Source organism: Elgaria multicarinata, chromosome 11, assembly GCF_023053635.1.
Source record: "Elgaria multicarinata webbii isolate HBS135686 ecotype San Diego chromosome 11, rElgMul1.1.pri, whole genome shotgun sequence".
Taxonomy (NCBI): Eukaryota; Metazoa; Chordata; class Lepidosauria; order Squamata; family Anguidae; genus Elgaria; species Elgaria multicarinata.
Genome location: NC_086181.1, coordinates 45,620,956 through 45,635,117, shown reverse-complemented (window position 1 = coordinate 45,635,117; position 14,162 = coordinate 45,620,956). Strand labels below are relative to the sequence as shown.

Below are 14,162 nucleotides of genomic sequence, written 5' to 3'. Positions count from 1 at the left end.
CTCTTCATCACAACAGTTAAAGCTGCAGGTGCCCTTGTCCTCATTTGAATCTGTCGCTCTAGTATAGCTCCTGCAGCTTTAACTGTTGTGATGAAGAGGGAATGTCACCAGGTGCTGCGTGCATACAAATGACACCTGCTGAAATTCCCTTTTCTATGCAACTGTTAAAGATACAGGAGCCCTGTCCTCCTTTTCATAGGTCACCTTAACCCTAGAGGCCTTCAAGAGGCAGCTGGACAACCATCTGTCAGGGATACTTTAAGGTGGGTTCCTGCACTGAGCAGGGGGTTGGACTCGATGGCCTTAGAGGCCCCTTCCAACTCTACTGTTCTATGATTCTATATCCCACTCCCACGCCATATAGGGCGGCTATGTAGGTCCGAACCAGCGATTTGAGTTGCACCCGGAAGACAGTGAAGTCTGTCCCGAAAGGTGCGTGGCACGTGTGCGAAAGAGTGATGGGTTTTGCACAGTCCGTGTGTGCTTGTGCTGTCAAGTTGCTTCAAGTGCCTGCTGACACCTTTGCCAACGCCATCTTCCTCTACCTTCCCACTCCACCTCGCTGCTGCGTCTTCCCAAACTTACTTGGGGTGGGGAAAAGGGAGGCGACCGCCCACCCCTGGGGAAAGGCAAGGGTTCCAAGGTGGGCGTATTGCAGTATTCCTCAATACTGGAGCCCCTGCCACGTCTTCGTCCTTCTCCTGCCCCAGGTAAATTTGGGGGCTCGTGGGTGGGTGGGAGGAAGAAGGCGGGTGCATGGGCCGAGCGCAGCCCTGCTTGACCTGACCCCACGCCCGCTCATGAGAAATCCATCAGAGGCACCGACTGTCACCAGCTCCTTTTTTATTTACTCTCAAAGCCCTAGTTATTGGTGATGGTAATGATAGTTATTTGAAGCCTGTCATGCGGAAGATGGAGCGGGGAGAGTCATTCTGTGTTGCACCTCAAGGCAGGGCGAGAACTACTGAGGTGTGGCTTTGCTTTTTCTAAACCCTTTTGCTCTTTTTTAATTAGGATTTTTATTTTCTGAAAATTTGGTCAACCATCTTAGAATCATAGAATAGCAGAGTTGGAAGGGGCCTTTAAGGCCATCGAGTCCAACCCCCTGCTCAATGCAGGAATCCACCCTAAAGCATCCCTGACAGATGGTTGTCCAGCTGCCTCTTGAAGGCCTCTAGTGTGGGAGAGCCCACCACCTCCCTAGGTCACTGGTTCCATTGTCGTACTGCTCTAACTGTCAGGAAGTTTTTCCTGATGTCCAACTGGAATCTGGCTTCCTTTAACTTGAGCCCCTTATTCCGTGTCCTGCTTCAGAAGAGTGGTACAGAAACACAGTAAATAAAATAATTTTGCAGGGCGGCAAATTTTGCCCCAGCGTTAGTAGAAACGTTCTGTTTGGGAAGTGGCGGGCTCTCCTTTGCTGGATGATTTGGAGCAGAGCCTGGGCTCTGGGTTCTGCGGCTGCATCCTGCGAAGCAGACTCGATGATCTCCAAGTCCCTTCCAGTTCTTTATATGTTAATAAAGCACCATCCATGTACATGATGGATTACAATGAAGGGAGACGTCCCTGCCTGAGCAATTTCCAATCAAGAAAACGAGGCGAGGGAGACAGTAAACCACAGAGGAGGGGGAAGGAGGTGGACGTGGACGGTAAACCGAGGGTGAATGTACGGTTGCTGACGTTCCACGCAACTCAGAGTGAGTGACAGGAGGGGCCAGGTGATGATGTCAGTGGCTTCACCGAAAAGATGGGTTTTGAAGATCATCCAAACCTGGATGATCTTCCTTGGATGAAGATCATCCAAACCTGGTCACACACACACACACCCCAGTGAGTCATCTGGCTGCCATGTTGTGATCCAGTTGTGTTTTTCCTTCACGTGTTAAGGGCAGCCCCACGTATAATGCTTTGCAGTAGTCTAATGCTCGCTCTGCCCCTTCCTGTTAAAAGGACACCGTTTAGGAAGCAGACCGGAGCCCAACACCTCAGGAGAGCCATGGGGACAACTGGCCATTCTGATTTAGCTCCTTTTCAGCCCCTCGGGATAGGGGTACTTGTGGGACACCGCCCCTTTTTCTTAAAAAAAAGGAAGAATAGAGGGATTGAGTCCCGCAAGACAAACCCCTCTCCCGTCCTCTCTTCCCACCCTCAGCATCCCTGTGACATCAGCTCTCGCTGCCTGGGGTGGCCCTTCAGCCATTGCCATGGCAACTGTCTCCCAGCAAACCTGTCTGAGCTAGCGACTTGGCTGTATCACAGCATCCATGTTGTAATCAGCCAATCTCGCCCCCCCCCCAAAAAAAGCCCCAGCCCCCACTCCGCTCTCTTTCCATAGTACTGGAGGTGTCAATACAGTCCTCTGCCCCCCCCCCTTGCTGGCCTGAGAGTGGGTCTATAAAAGCGCCCCCCGCCCCAACCCACCCCACTGAGCCAGGTTTGGCTGTTCTTGAGAGGCAGCTAGCTTTTCTGGGGTGGGGGGGATGTGGGGTAAGGTCAGCCCCTTTCCCCACTTCTGGACGTGCAATAGGGGTTAGGATTATACGGGCCGGGGGGGGGGGGGTACTGTGCGGGCTTGCAAAGGATTGTGGGAAGTGGTTTTTCAATTCTCACGCAGGCACATGCTCCATAGACATTCTCCTCGTTCTGTCTTTTCTCCCGTCTTCAATCCTATCCGCTTTGTAGCCTGGTATATGCCCCTGGGCAAGGAGACACTGTTGAAAGCAATCCGGTCTTTTGCCCGCCCTGCCCGCCCAACCACTGCTTCTTCCCAAACACTGCCATTTCCAGTGGGGCACACAGGGAGGGGAAGGGAGAAACGGATGTGCATTTATTTAATTTAATTTGTTTTTTTTACCAGGGGATGCAATCCAAGGTCATGGCTCTACTCACTGGGCAAGGCAGCGGCTGCCTGTGTTTTTTTCTTCTTCTTCTTCCCACCCCCTCCCAATGACTCTGCCTTTCAGAGGCGGCTGATGTGAGCACCCCCTTCAGGAGCGCCAAGGCAGACGTGGTGGGTTTTGGTGCTGGCAAAGGCATCGTTGACCCAGTTTCTCCCCCCTTCAAGTGATTTTATGCCCAGCCAAGCATGAGGGGAGTGCGCTAGACAGCTGAGCGGAAGGGAAGGCGGGGGGCAGCACGGGTAACGGGATGGGGGAAGAGAGATGGGGCTGACGGGGGCCGTCCAGGACAGGAAGTGATGGAAGAGGAAGGAGACAGACGAGGGCTGTAAAAAGTTGGCCTTAGAATCATAGAATCATAGAATAGCAGAGTTGGAAGGGGCCTACAAGGCCATCGAGTCCAACCCCCTGCTCAATGCAGGAATCCACCCTAAAGCATCCCTGACAGAGGGTTGTCCAGCTGCCTCTTGAAGGCCTCTAGGGTGAGAGAGCCCACGACCTCCCTAGGTCACTGCTTCCGTTGTCGTACTGCTCTAACAGTCAGGAAGTTTTTCCTGATGTCCAGCTGGAATCTGGCTTCCTGTCACTTGAGCCCGTTATTCCGTGTCCTGCACTCTGGGAGGATTGAGAAGAGATTCTGGCCCTCCTCTGTGTGACATCCTTTTAAGTATTTGAAGAGTGCTCTCATGTCTCCCCTCCATCTTCTCTTCTCCAGGCTAAACATGCCCAGTTCTTTCAGTCTCTCTTCATAGGGCTTTGTTTCCAGACCCCTGAAGACCCCTTCAGGAGAGGCTGCAGCTCAGGAGCGTAAGCAAAGGCTCCAGAGCTCAACTTGCACCCTAGGACCTCTTTTAAGCCTCCTTGATTATTTTTATAGAAGGGTGGAGTAGAAATAAATAAACAAAACATAATTCTTCCCGTGCCAGGAGGAAGGTGCCTCTGAGCATGTGCAAGGCACGGGGGAGTCACTATAAAACGATGGTGGTTAAACGATACGGGGTGCACAGCAGGAAAGGGGAAGAAATGGCACGGTCTGTCCGTGACACGTTGACGAGTTTGGTTCACAGCGGATCCTTCCGGAGGGCACCGGGCAGGCTGCGGCCTTCATTTCGGCGGTGCTGAGCGTGTCCGTCTCTCGGGCCGGTCCTCCCTGCAGCCTCTTTCAAGGTGGCCCCCACACTGGCCGGGCGCGTTCTTTGTGAGGGCTCAGCCGAGCGCGTCTAACCCGAACCGACGGGCCCTGCTTCCCAGCGCCCACGGCAGCTGCCGGCGAGAGACTCCTGCGCTGAGTGCACGCAAAACATCCCCCCCAACACACACACACATGCTTTTTACCATTAGGGCCCACTTCCCCTTCCAGAGTGAGAACCAAGGGTCCAGGTTGTAGGTTTGCGGAGACCAAATAAGTCCCCTTGGGAAAAGAGTCCGGAAAAGCTGACGCCCGAAAAGGAGAGCGTCCCTGCTTCACCCATCAGGATGCCCTGAACAGGTGGGGAAGCCCCATGGTTTTTTTTTTTAAAGCAGGGGTCCCAATGCAGCCCTCTGGGGTTCCCCAGGTCATCCTGCCCCTCGGCCCTGGACCCCACCTCCCATTCTAAAAAGTTGAACCACTAAGGTTTAGTGACTGGCAGGGAGATCTTGGGGGGGGTATGCAGTGTGGTGTAGTGGTTAGAGTGTTGGACTGGGAGTCGGGAGACCCGGGTTCTAGTCCCCACTCGGCCATGGAAACCCACTGGGTGACTTTGGGCCAGTCGCAGGCTCTCAGCCCAGCCTACCTCGCAGGGTTGTTGTTGTGAGGATAAAACGGAGAGGAGGAGGATTATGTAGGCCGCCTTGGGTTCTTTGGAGGGAAAAAAGCCAGGATATAAATGCAAAAATAAATAAATAAATAAATTGGCTCTGCCCCCTTTTTGCCTTCAGCAGCCCCATGCACCATGGGAACGCGCCCCACCCCGACAATCTCTGCAGAATGAGAAGGGTTTCTGTGCACCCCTGTTTTAAAGGGTGTTCAGGAGCAATTAAGCCACACAAAGCGATCTTGAGTACCTTTGTCCTAACGTCTTCTGGACTGAGAATGTGAAGTATGTTTTTAAGTGAAAGGGTGTCTAATGTTTTTTGCCAGGCCTGCATCCTTTTCCAGGTGCTGGGGGGCCCAGTGTCCCAGCAGGGTCCGCAAGTGATGCCAGCCCTGACCCTGACACACACACACACCGTCTAAATGTCTTTTACACTGCTCTGAAGCCATTTTAATTTCCCACAATGCTGATGATTGTATCCTGGGCATTCTGGGAAATTATACTGATGGCTTCTGAGCTCTGTTGATGCCCGAACTCTGCCTGGACTCACCCAGAGAGGAGGGAGAACACCAGCGGGCTTTTTGCCTGCCCAGGGGTTGGCCCTGGGTTTTGCTTTGAGCCTTTCTTGTGGGAAGGGAGCCGTGTGAATTCTAGCATTCCAGCACCCGGCTGGATTTCCACGGCTTTGCCTTTTTCGGAATAGGCCAGTGAAAAGCTTAAGCCTTCGAGGTCTGCAGCAGGAGCCAAAATGCCCGATCTGCTGGGCCCAGTTGTATGAGTTGTACGGCCTGCTTCTCCTCCACCGGCTTTGCGTTTTATTTATTTATTTATTGCACTTATATACCGCCCCCATAGCCAGGGCTCTCTGGGCGGTTTACAGAAATTCTAAAATTAAGATAAAAATGAGTATACAAAATTTAAAATTCTAAAACACAGAACATACACACATAAAGCATTAAACACCGTTAAAAAAAACTAAACATGTGGGTGATTAAGATGTGCCGTCATATGCCTGGGCAAAGAGGAAAGTCTTAACCTGGTGCCGGAAAGATAGCAGCATTGGTGCCAGGCGAACCTTGTCAGGGAGATCATTCCAGAGTCTGGGAGCCACCACTGAAAAGGCCCTGTCCCTCGTTGCTACACTCCGAGCTTCTCTCGGAGTAGGCACCCGGAGGAGGACCTTAGATGTTGAACGTAGTGACCGGGTATATTCACGTCGGGAGAGGCATTCCATCAGGTATTGTGGTCCCAAGCTGTGTAGGGCTTTATAGGTCAAAACCAGCACCTTGAATTGGGCTCGGAAACATACAGGCAGCCAGTGCAAGCAGACCAGAGCAGGGGTTATATGGTCGAACCTTCTGGTTCCCAAAATCCATCTGGCCGCTGCATTTTGCTCGAGCTGCAGCTTCCGAACCATCTTCAAAGGCAGCCCTACGTAGATCGCATTGCAGTAATCTAACTTGGAGGTTACCAGAGCATGGACAACTGAAGCCAGGTTATCCCTGTCCAGATAGGGGTGTAGCTGGGCCCTGTTTGTAGAAGGCACTCCATGCCACCGAGGTCACCTGAGCCTCAAGTGACAATGATGGATCTAAAACAGCCTTCCTCAACCTGGGGCGCTCCAGATGTGTTGGACTGCATCTCCCAGAATGCCCCAGCCAGCTGGCTGGGGCATTCTGGGAGTTGTAGTCCAACACATCTGGAGCGCCCCAGGTTGAGGAAGGCTGATCTAAAAGAACCCCCAAGCTTTGGATTAAGCGGTTCGGTTGCTGGGGTGGGGGGCTGCTGGGTGCCCCCACCTTTGGCTGCGGGTTGGTTTAGACTAGCCTTCCCCAACCTGGCGCCCGCTCAGGAGTGCTGGGCTGCAGCTGCCCTCATTTCATGGCTGCCAGTGACACTCATTCCTCGGCCGGTGTGATCCCGCTCCTTCTGCAGATGGCAGGAGGACTGAGAGGCGGCGAGTTTGGGGCTGGGTGAGACCAAGCTGAGGACTTCACAGCTAATTCTGCTAAGCGCCACGCGACGCTCGTCTGCAACTGGACAGATTTGGGTCAGCTGAAGCAGGGCCCGTCGGAGCGCCCTTTTCCTCGTTGTGTCTCTCCTGGTTGGGTTTGGGCCAAATCTTGCCGCGTCCTCTCACCACACACACACACACACACACACACACACAGATCCCGGCTCTTCCTGAGGGCCACAAGTGTTGTCGGGACTACTATGTCTGGGCAAGCCTGAATTTGGGATTCTGTTGTCCCACGCCGAGGCCTGAGGGGTGTCGGGGGAGGCTTCTTGCCTGCCTGGACACCTGGGTTCTCTCCGCAGCTCTGGCAGGCTTAGGCAGAGCAGGTGCGCGGAGGAAAAACCGACCCTTGCTCATCGCTGCAGTGGCTGGCTTATTAACAGATCACGAGGGGAACTTTGTCTGTGCAAACATTAAAACGTCTTGTTTAAATATTAAATGACCCTGCAGAGAATCCTGCGGCTTTAGAGGGGTGGGGGGAGACCAAGGGGCTGTTGATGGGAACCAGGGTTGCTGGGCAGGAGTCAGCTTGGAGTGGGGAGGGGGTCACCTCTGCATTCTCCCCCACCCCGTGGCCTAATCCTCAGAACAATCCTCTTAATATCAAGGTCTGCTTTTGCCCATCTGGGGCGATTAAAGGAATCGAAGCTGGTCCTTTGAGGCCTGAGGTCTTCTTCACACACACACGCACACACCCCACACGCCCAGACGAACAGGGAAGCCCAGCACCGAACGTATCCGCCCGGCCCTTTTGCCTGGCACAAGGCATTTTGAGGTCCTATGCAATAAAATTAAAACAAGTATCATCATGTGTCCGTAATGGAATATATATATATATATATGTGTGTGTGTGTGTGTGTGTGTTAAAAACCTGTAGCAAATAAAACCATGACAGTTTTAACAATTAAAAAGTCCGGGGAAGGTTTTAAAAAAGAAAGAAAGAAATTTGCCTGGCGTTGTAAAGTTAGCAAAGTCGAGACAAAGCGAGTTTTCGTAAAAGGGCTGCCGCCCTTGACAACCTCCCCCCCCTCCCGTTGCCACTCATCTATTTCGCTTCTGCCGGCAGTAGCGCCACAGAGAGGACCCTCAGGTGATTTCAGGTGTCCTTCAGGTACCCTGATCCGGAGCCATGCAGAACTGTGTACGAAAATGGGCCAGCGGCTTAAGAAACAGTGAAATGCCCTCCCACCTCTTGGCCCTGAAGTATTGGGGAAACCTGTTTTTTTTACAAGCTGGAGTTTCCAGTGTTCAAGGGCCGCCCTCCGAACAAGGCATGGCAGTAGTCCAACCAACGACAAGAGCTCATCTCTGTCTCTCTCTCTCTCTCCTTCCTCCCACACAGCAACGTCAGATGGGACCAAGGAAGGTCTTGAGAACATGAAAGGGGGCGCCTGCCTCTCCAAGGGCATGAAAGTCGTCTTGAAAGTCGGACAGCGTAAGTGGGCAAAGGGGCAAAGGACGGGGTGTTGAAGTCCTGGCCTCTCCGCGAGGCAGGAGTGGGATGCATTTGCGGCGGGGTCTGTGGTGCTAGAGCAGTGCATTCTGGGAGCCAGACCTTCCTGGGGGCAGGGGGGGGAGAGTGGAGGCAGGTGGGCTGGGAATGAGGATTTTCACGTCCTTTGGGAGAGGCAAGAGTGGGCCAGCTACCACGTGTCCAGGCACCGCCTCCGCTGCCAGGACTCCTGGGTACTTGGATCCTTTGCTTTTTTGCTGTGCAGCCTCCGTTTGGGAACTGCACACCAGTGAGGCCTGGGGCACTGGCTGGGTGACTTGGATGAGCCAGTGGCTCCCCAGTCATTGAGAAGCCATGGGAAAGGGATCTCACACAGGGAAGCATTGAGGAAGAGGAAGGGGAGTTCTCACCCTTCAAGTCCCCAGACTGCAGTCCACGTCCCCCTTCTTTTCTCTCAGCCCTCTTTCCCAATTCCCCCACCCCCACCCCACAGCCTGCATATGAAACCCTCCTCCCCTCGCCCAGCTTAAAGCTCACCAAGTCAACCCCTCTGGACATCTCAAGTCTTGGGTGCGATTCCTATAAGCTTGCAAAATGGGAAAGGTTGCTTTGAGTGACAGGAAGCCGGATTATGGCTGGACGTCAGGAAAAACTTCCTGGCTGTTAGAGCGGTATGACAATGGAACCAATGACCTAGGGAGGCCGTGGGCTCTCCCACCTGAGAGGCCTTCAAGAGGCAGCTGGACAGCCATCTGTCAGGGATGCTTTAAGGTGGATTTCTACACTGAGCAGGGGGTTGGACTTGATGACCTTGTAGGCCCCTTCCAACTCTATGATTCTAGGATTCTGTTATTTTATACTTTGAATGGTTTTAATTTTTGTGAACCGCCCAGAGAGCTCCGTCTATTGGGCAGTATAGAAATGTAATAAATAAATAAATAAATAAATAAATAAATTAAAAAATTTTGAGTGACAGCTGCAGTAGGGGCCATCAGTTGTTACCATCAGTTGTTACATCCGAATTCCGCCCCTCGCCAGGTGTGAGCTCAACTTCCCCCCACCTGTGACCTCATGTCCTGCTGCTTCACCCTATTCAGAGTGCTGACCTGTTTCCCCCCCTGAGGTATTGCTGGCTCCCCCGCCCCCTTTCACAAAATGTAAAATTACAAAGAAAAGGTCACGTGATATGCCTTCCCCCCGCCCCCCATTCGAGGCACACAGAACTCTGCATGCACCTTCCCCGCCTGAGGCGAGATTCTGTGTGGCTCGAAAGCTGGCTTGCTTCTGCTCCATCATGGAGCTGCTCCCATTGGAGAAGCTCTACTGTCAAAACTTCATTATCGTTTGTCAAGCCAGTGCTACAGTGACGGTCACCTCTTTGGGGCGTACGGGAGGGAGAGAGAGAGAGACGACCAACGTTTTGTGTCCAAGGCTTTGGGCATCTTTGCCTCCCTGTCCCTTTTGGGGGGGGTGTCTCTCCTTCCCTCCCCCTCCCCGCCGGGTCTCCTCACCTCTGCGCTGCCCCCCCCCCCCATTTGCCCACCACTCTCTCTTTGCCCTTGACCTCCCAGATCCCAACACGGGCTCCAAATCCCAGAAGTCCATTCCAGATTCACCGGCTGAGAAGGAGCGAGGGACGTCGGGTGCCGCGGAGCCCAACAAGGAGATGAACCCAGGTAGGCGCCTCCCTGCACTACTCCACACTCCCCATGTGCCCCCCCCCCGATGCCTCCTTCCTGCCTGAGATTCCCCACTGGCCGTATCCCACCCACCCACCCCCAGCACTCTTCCTCTGTAGCAGCAGGCCATGAAGGGGAATTCTATCCCCCTCTGCAAACCTTTTCTTGCATTACTGCAGGACCTAGAGAGGCCCAGAGGGGTGGGTTGGGGGTCTTGGCCGGAGACCCCGTTGGGGGGAACAGTCGAAGGGCCTAGCTACGGCACCTGCGCCTTCTGGCTCCCCCCATTTCCCAAGAAAGAACCCAGGCGTCCTGGCTCCCATCACGCCTCACCTCGCCTCCACCCAGAGAACCCAGGCGTCCTGGCTCCCAGCTTGTCCGGCTCTGCTCACGAGGCAGAAAACGGGCCCCGGGGAGGCGGGTGGGGCAGAGGACGCAGGGGGCGGCACTGGAGGGGCTTCACCCCACCCCACCCTCCAGCCTGGGTTCAGATCCAGGCAGGTAAAAGTGAAAAGGTGCCGCAGGTGGGGCTCCTCGTGACGTGTGTGTACGTGTGTGTGTGTGTGTGTGTTGTGATCCTGTCTCTCTTCCCAGGAGAACGGAGCCGGGAGCAGGGGCCCGGGGTTGATCTTTATTGGGAGTGATGGTTGAAATGAACCCTGCCGGGCTGGGCCAGGGGAGGCATCAGGGAGGCAATTAGCTCCGTTAACCGGAGTCGACAGACGCTAACGAGCACCTTCCACCGCTCCTCGGAAGGGTCTGTGCCAACAGGTTCTCAGCAATTCATAACCTCCGTATACAGGTCAGGCGGAGGGGATCGGAGGAGCTGCCTGGATCTGGGCCCGATCCACCTGGTCCAGGCCTACTGGACGGCCGGCCTCCCAGCCTCTGGTTGGCAGAGGTGTTTCCAAGCCCAGTCAGAGGATGAGAGGACAATAGGCCTGGCCCAGGTGGCCTGGCTGGGGGTTCAACCCAGGACCTCACGCATACTCCGGAGGTGGCCTCCGCACCCCCCACGCTGCCCTGCCAGAGCCCCCCATGGCCTGGTCCACATTGAAGGGAAAAGCTTACAGGCCCTTCTGTTGCCTCTCCGAACGACCCGTAAAGTGTGTGTGTGACGGGGGGGGGGGTGACAAAAGAGAGCCTGAAAGTGACACTTCCTGGAACTTTCAGTGATAGTGAGGAGGGGGGAGAGCAAATGGCAGTCTGGAGGGTGAGGTGTGTGTGGGGGCTGGGATAGCTAAGACCCAAATTCACGTGGGGAGGCGAAGGTAAGTTCACTTGACAAAATCAAATGTTTCTTTCCTGGACCGAACATATCAGGCTGCAGGCGGGGGTTGCATGTTGTATGCTCTCTCTCTCTCTCCCCCACCCCCTTGCATGCAGAAAACTAGCATGTCAGGAAAAGGTGCCCCTTCGAATGAGGTGAAAGAAATGGCTACGAGGGAGAGGGGCCTTTTTGGTGGCAGCCCCCTGGTTTTGGACGACCCTCCCCAGAGAGGCTCAGCTGGTGCCCACGCTGTGGTCTTTTCGGCAACAGCTGAAAACCTCTTTATTTTCCCAGGGCTTTTAATCCTTCAGGTTTTGTGTGTGTGAGAGTGCATTTCTAGGGCTGTGAGCTGGCTTTTACCCTGATATTTACTTTGGTTTTATTCTGTTTTAAGTGTGTGTGTGTGTGTGTGTGTTTGTATTAAGTTTTACAATGTTGTTTTATGTTTTTACATTTTCGCTCGTGAACCTCCCAGAGAGCTTCTGCTATTGGACAGTATAGAAATGTAATCCCATACATCAGCCTTCCTCAACCTGGGGCACTCCAGATGTGTTGGACTGCTGGCTGGGGCATTCTGGGAGTTGTAGTCCAACACATCTGGAGCGCCCCAGGTTGAGGAAGGCTGCCATACATGCTTAGGCAGGGGGAAAAACAAGTTCTAAAATTCTCAGTATGCTGTGAATTGTAGGGCTTCCCCCCCCCCACTGTCTAAATGTGCATGTAATCGCACCCTAAATAATGTTAAAAGGTTCATCCACAGCTTCTCCCGTCTTGCTGTTTTTCTCCAAGCGGGGAGGCTTTTCACAAGAGACCCCACAAACGCGCGACCCCCGTACCATAAGCCTCGAGTGCTGCCATCTGAACCTTTTGCTTTTGCCCCCCTCCTCCCACAGGCCCTTGCGAAATTTAGCCGCCCCCCCCCTTGTGATTTTTCACTGCTCTATCTCCTGGGCAAGTGATATTGGCCCCGTTCAGAAGACACCATAAACCAGGGCTTTAACCATGGCAGTTAAGCCAGAAAGCCAGGCCGTGTTCAGAAGACACCTTAAACCATGGCTTTAACCATGGCGGTTAAGCCAGAAAGCCAGGCTGTGTTCAGAAGACACCTTAAACCATGGCTTTAACCATGGTGGTTAAGCCAGAAAGCCAGGCCGTGTTCAGAAGACACCTTAAACCATGGCTTTAACCATGGTGGTTAAGCCAGAAAGCCAGGCCGTGTTCAGAAGACACCTTAAACCATGGCTTTAACCATGGTGGTTAAGCCAGAAAGCCAGGCCGTGTTCAGAAGACACCTTAAACCATGGCTTTAACCATGGCGGTTAAGCCAGAAAGCCAGGCCGTGTTCAGAAGACACCTTAAACCATGGCTTTAACCATGGTGGTTAAGCCAGAAAGCCAGGCCGTGTTCAGAAGACACCTTAAACCATGGCTTTAACCATGGCGGTTAAGCCAGAAAGCCAGGCTGTGTTCAGAAGACACCTTAAACCATGGCTTTAACCATGGTGGTTAAGCCAGAAAGCCAGGCCGTGTTCAGAAGACACCTTAAACCATGGCTTTAACCATGGTGGTTAAGCCAGAAAGCCAGGCCGTGTTCAGAAGACACCTTAAACCATGGCTTTAACCATGGTGGTTAAGCCAGAAAGCCAGGCCGTGTTCAGAAGACACCTTAAACCATGGCTTTAACCATGGCGGTTAAGCCAGAAAGCCAGGCCGTGTTCAGAAGACACCTTAAACCATGGCTTTAACCATGGCGGTTAAGCCAGAAAGCCAGGCCGTGTTCAGAAGACACCTTAAACCATGGCTTTAACCATGGTGGTTAAGCCAGAAAGCCAGGCCGTGTTCAGAAGACACTTTAAACCATGGCTTTAACCACGGTGGATAAGGCTTTTTGCTTTATTCACCATGGTTAAAGCCATGGTTTAAGGTGTCTTCTGAACGGGGCCGCAGTGGGGAACTGGGTTGGGAAGGGGTATGTGATAGGACAATGAGACTTCCGGGACGCCTCTGCTAAACCCTCTTTTCCTCCCCCTTCCCCAAACCAGGACCCCCGACCGGCAACACCACCGGGAAGGTGGGGGGAGAGAACGGCCCCCTTCCCCAGTCCAACGTGCCTATCATCGCGGGCGCCGCCGGGGGAGCGGCCTTCGTCCTGCTGGTGGCGGCGGCCGTGACCGGCGCCCTGTGCTACCACCACCGCCGGGCCAAGCACAGCGAATCCCACCACCCGCCTTTGTCGCTCAGCACCCTGACCAGCCCCAAGCGGGGGGGCGGGGGCGGCGGGGGCAACAACAACGGCTCGGAGCCCAGCGACATCATCATCCCGCTCAGGACTTCAGACAGCGCCTTCTGCCCCCACTACGAGAAGGTGAGCGGGGACTACGGCCACCCCGTCTACATCGTGCAGGAGATGCCCCCCCAGAGCCCCGCCAACATCTACTACAAAGTATGAGGGGCGGTCGAGGGCAGCACCGCTCCCTCCGGCTGCACCTTCGACCCCCGCGGCGGGGAGAACTCGGCACAAGCAGGGCGGCGGCGGCGGCCCTCTCGCTCACCCCCGGATGCGGCACTCACGGGGCCGGGGCGCAGCTGCCTGGGCGCGCCCTCCCACCCCACCCCAGCAATCGGGGGGGGGGGGATAATGCAACTTGGACCCTCTTCTGCCCAAAAAAGGAAGCAAGGACTCTCTCTCTCTCTCTCTCTCTCTCTCCGCCCTGCGGACTCCTTCCGGACTCCTTCCGGGGGATTTTGGCCTGAGGAGGATGAACAGAACGAGGGATGCGGACCCCTTCCTGTCGGACATGAGTGAGCTGAACAGAGACAACAGCACCCCACCCACTCACCCATCCCACTCTGCTGAAAAAAGGGCTGGGTCTGGACTACGCCCGCCCTCAACGCATGCCAGTTGATTTCTCTGTAGAGTCCGCTGCGGCTAGATAGATTCCTTGAAGGTGGATTCCTGCAACGAGCAGGTGGGGGTTGGACTCGATGGCCTTGTAGGCCCCTTCCAACTCTGCTCTTGTATGATTCTACGAGAAATCAACAGATGTG

The 14,162-nt window shown here is 54.3% G+C and overlaps 1 protein-coding gene across 2 annotated transcripts in view; it reads left to right on the top strand.

Moving 5' to 3' along the window:
• The window catches only part of EFNB3 (ephrin B3), a 53,210-nt gene extending 39,546 nt beyond the window's left edge, over positions 1 to 13,664 (top strand). The window contains exons 3-5 of one of the 2 annotated variants that reach the window (XM_063138106.1): positions 8,056 to 8,148; positions 9,738 to 9,842; positions 13,157 to 13,664. In XM_063138106.1, coding sequence (XP_062994176.1) covers positions 8,056 to 8,148; positions 9,738 to 9,842; positions 13,157 to 13,563 — 605 coding nt within the window. In that variant the 3' untranslated portion in view covers positions 13,564 to 13,664. The remainder of the gene's footprint in view (positions 1 to 8,055; positions 8,149 to 9,737; positions 9,843 to 13,156) is intronic. The other variant, XM_063138107.1, reaches the window with a different exon arrangement.
• The last annotated feature ends 498 nt before the right edge of the window (positions 13,665 to 14,162 follow it).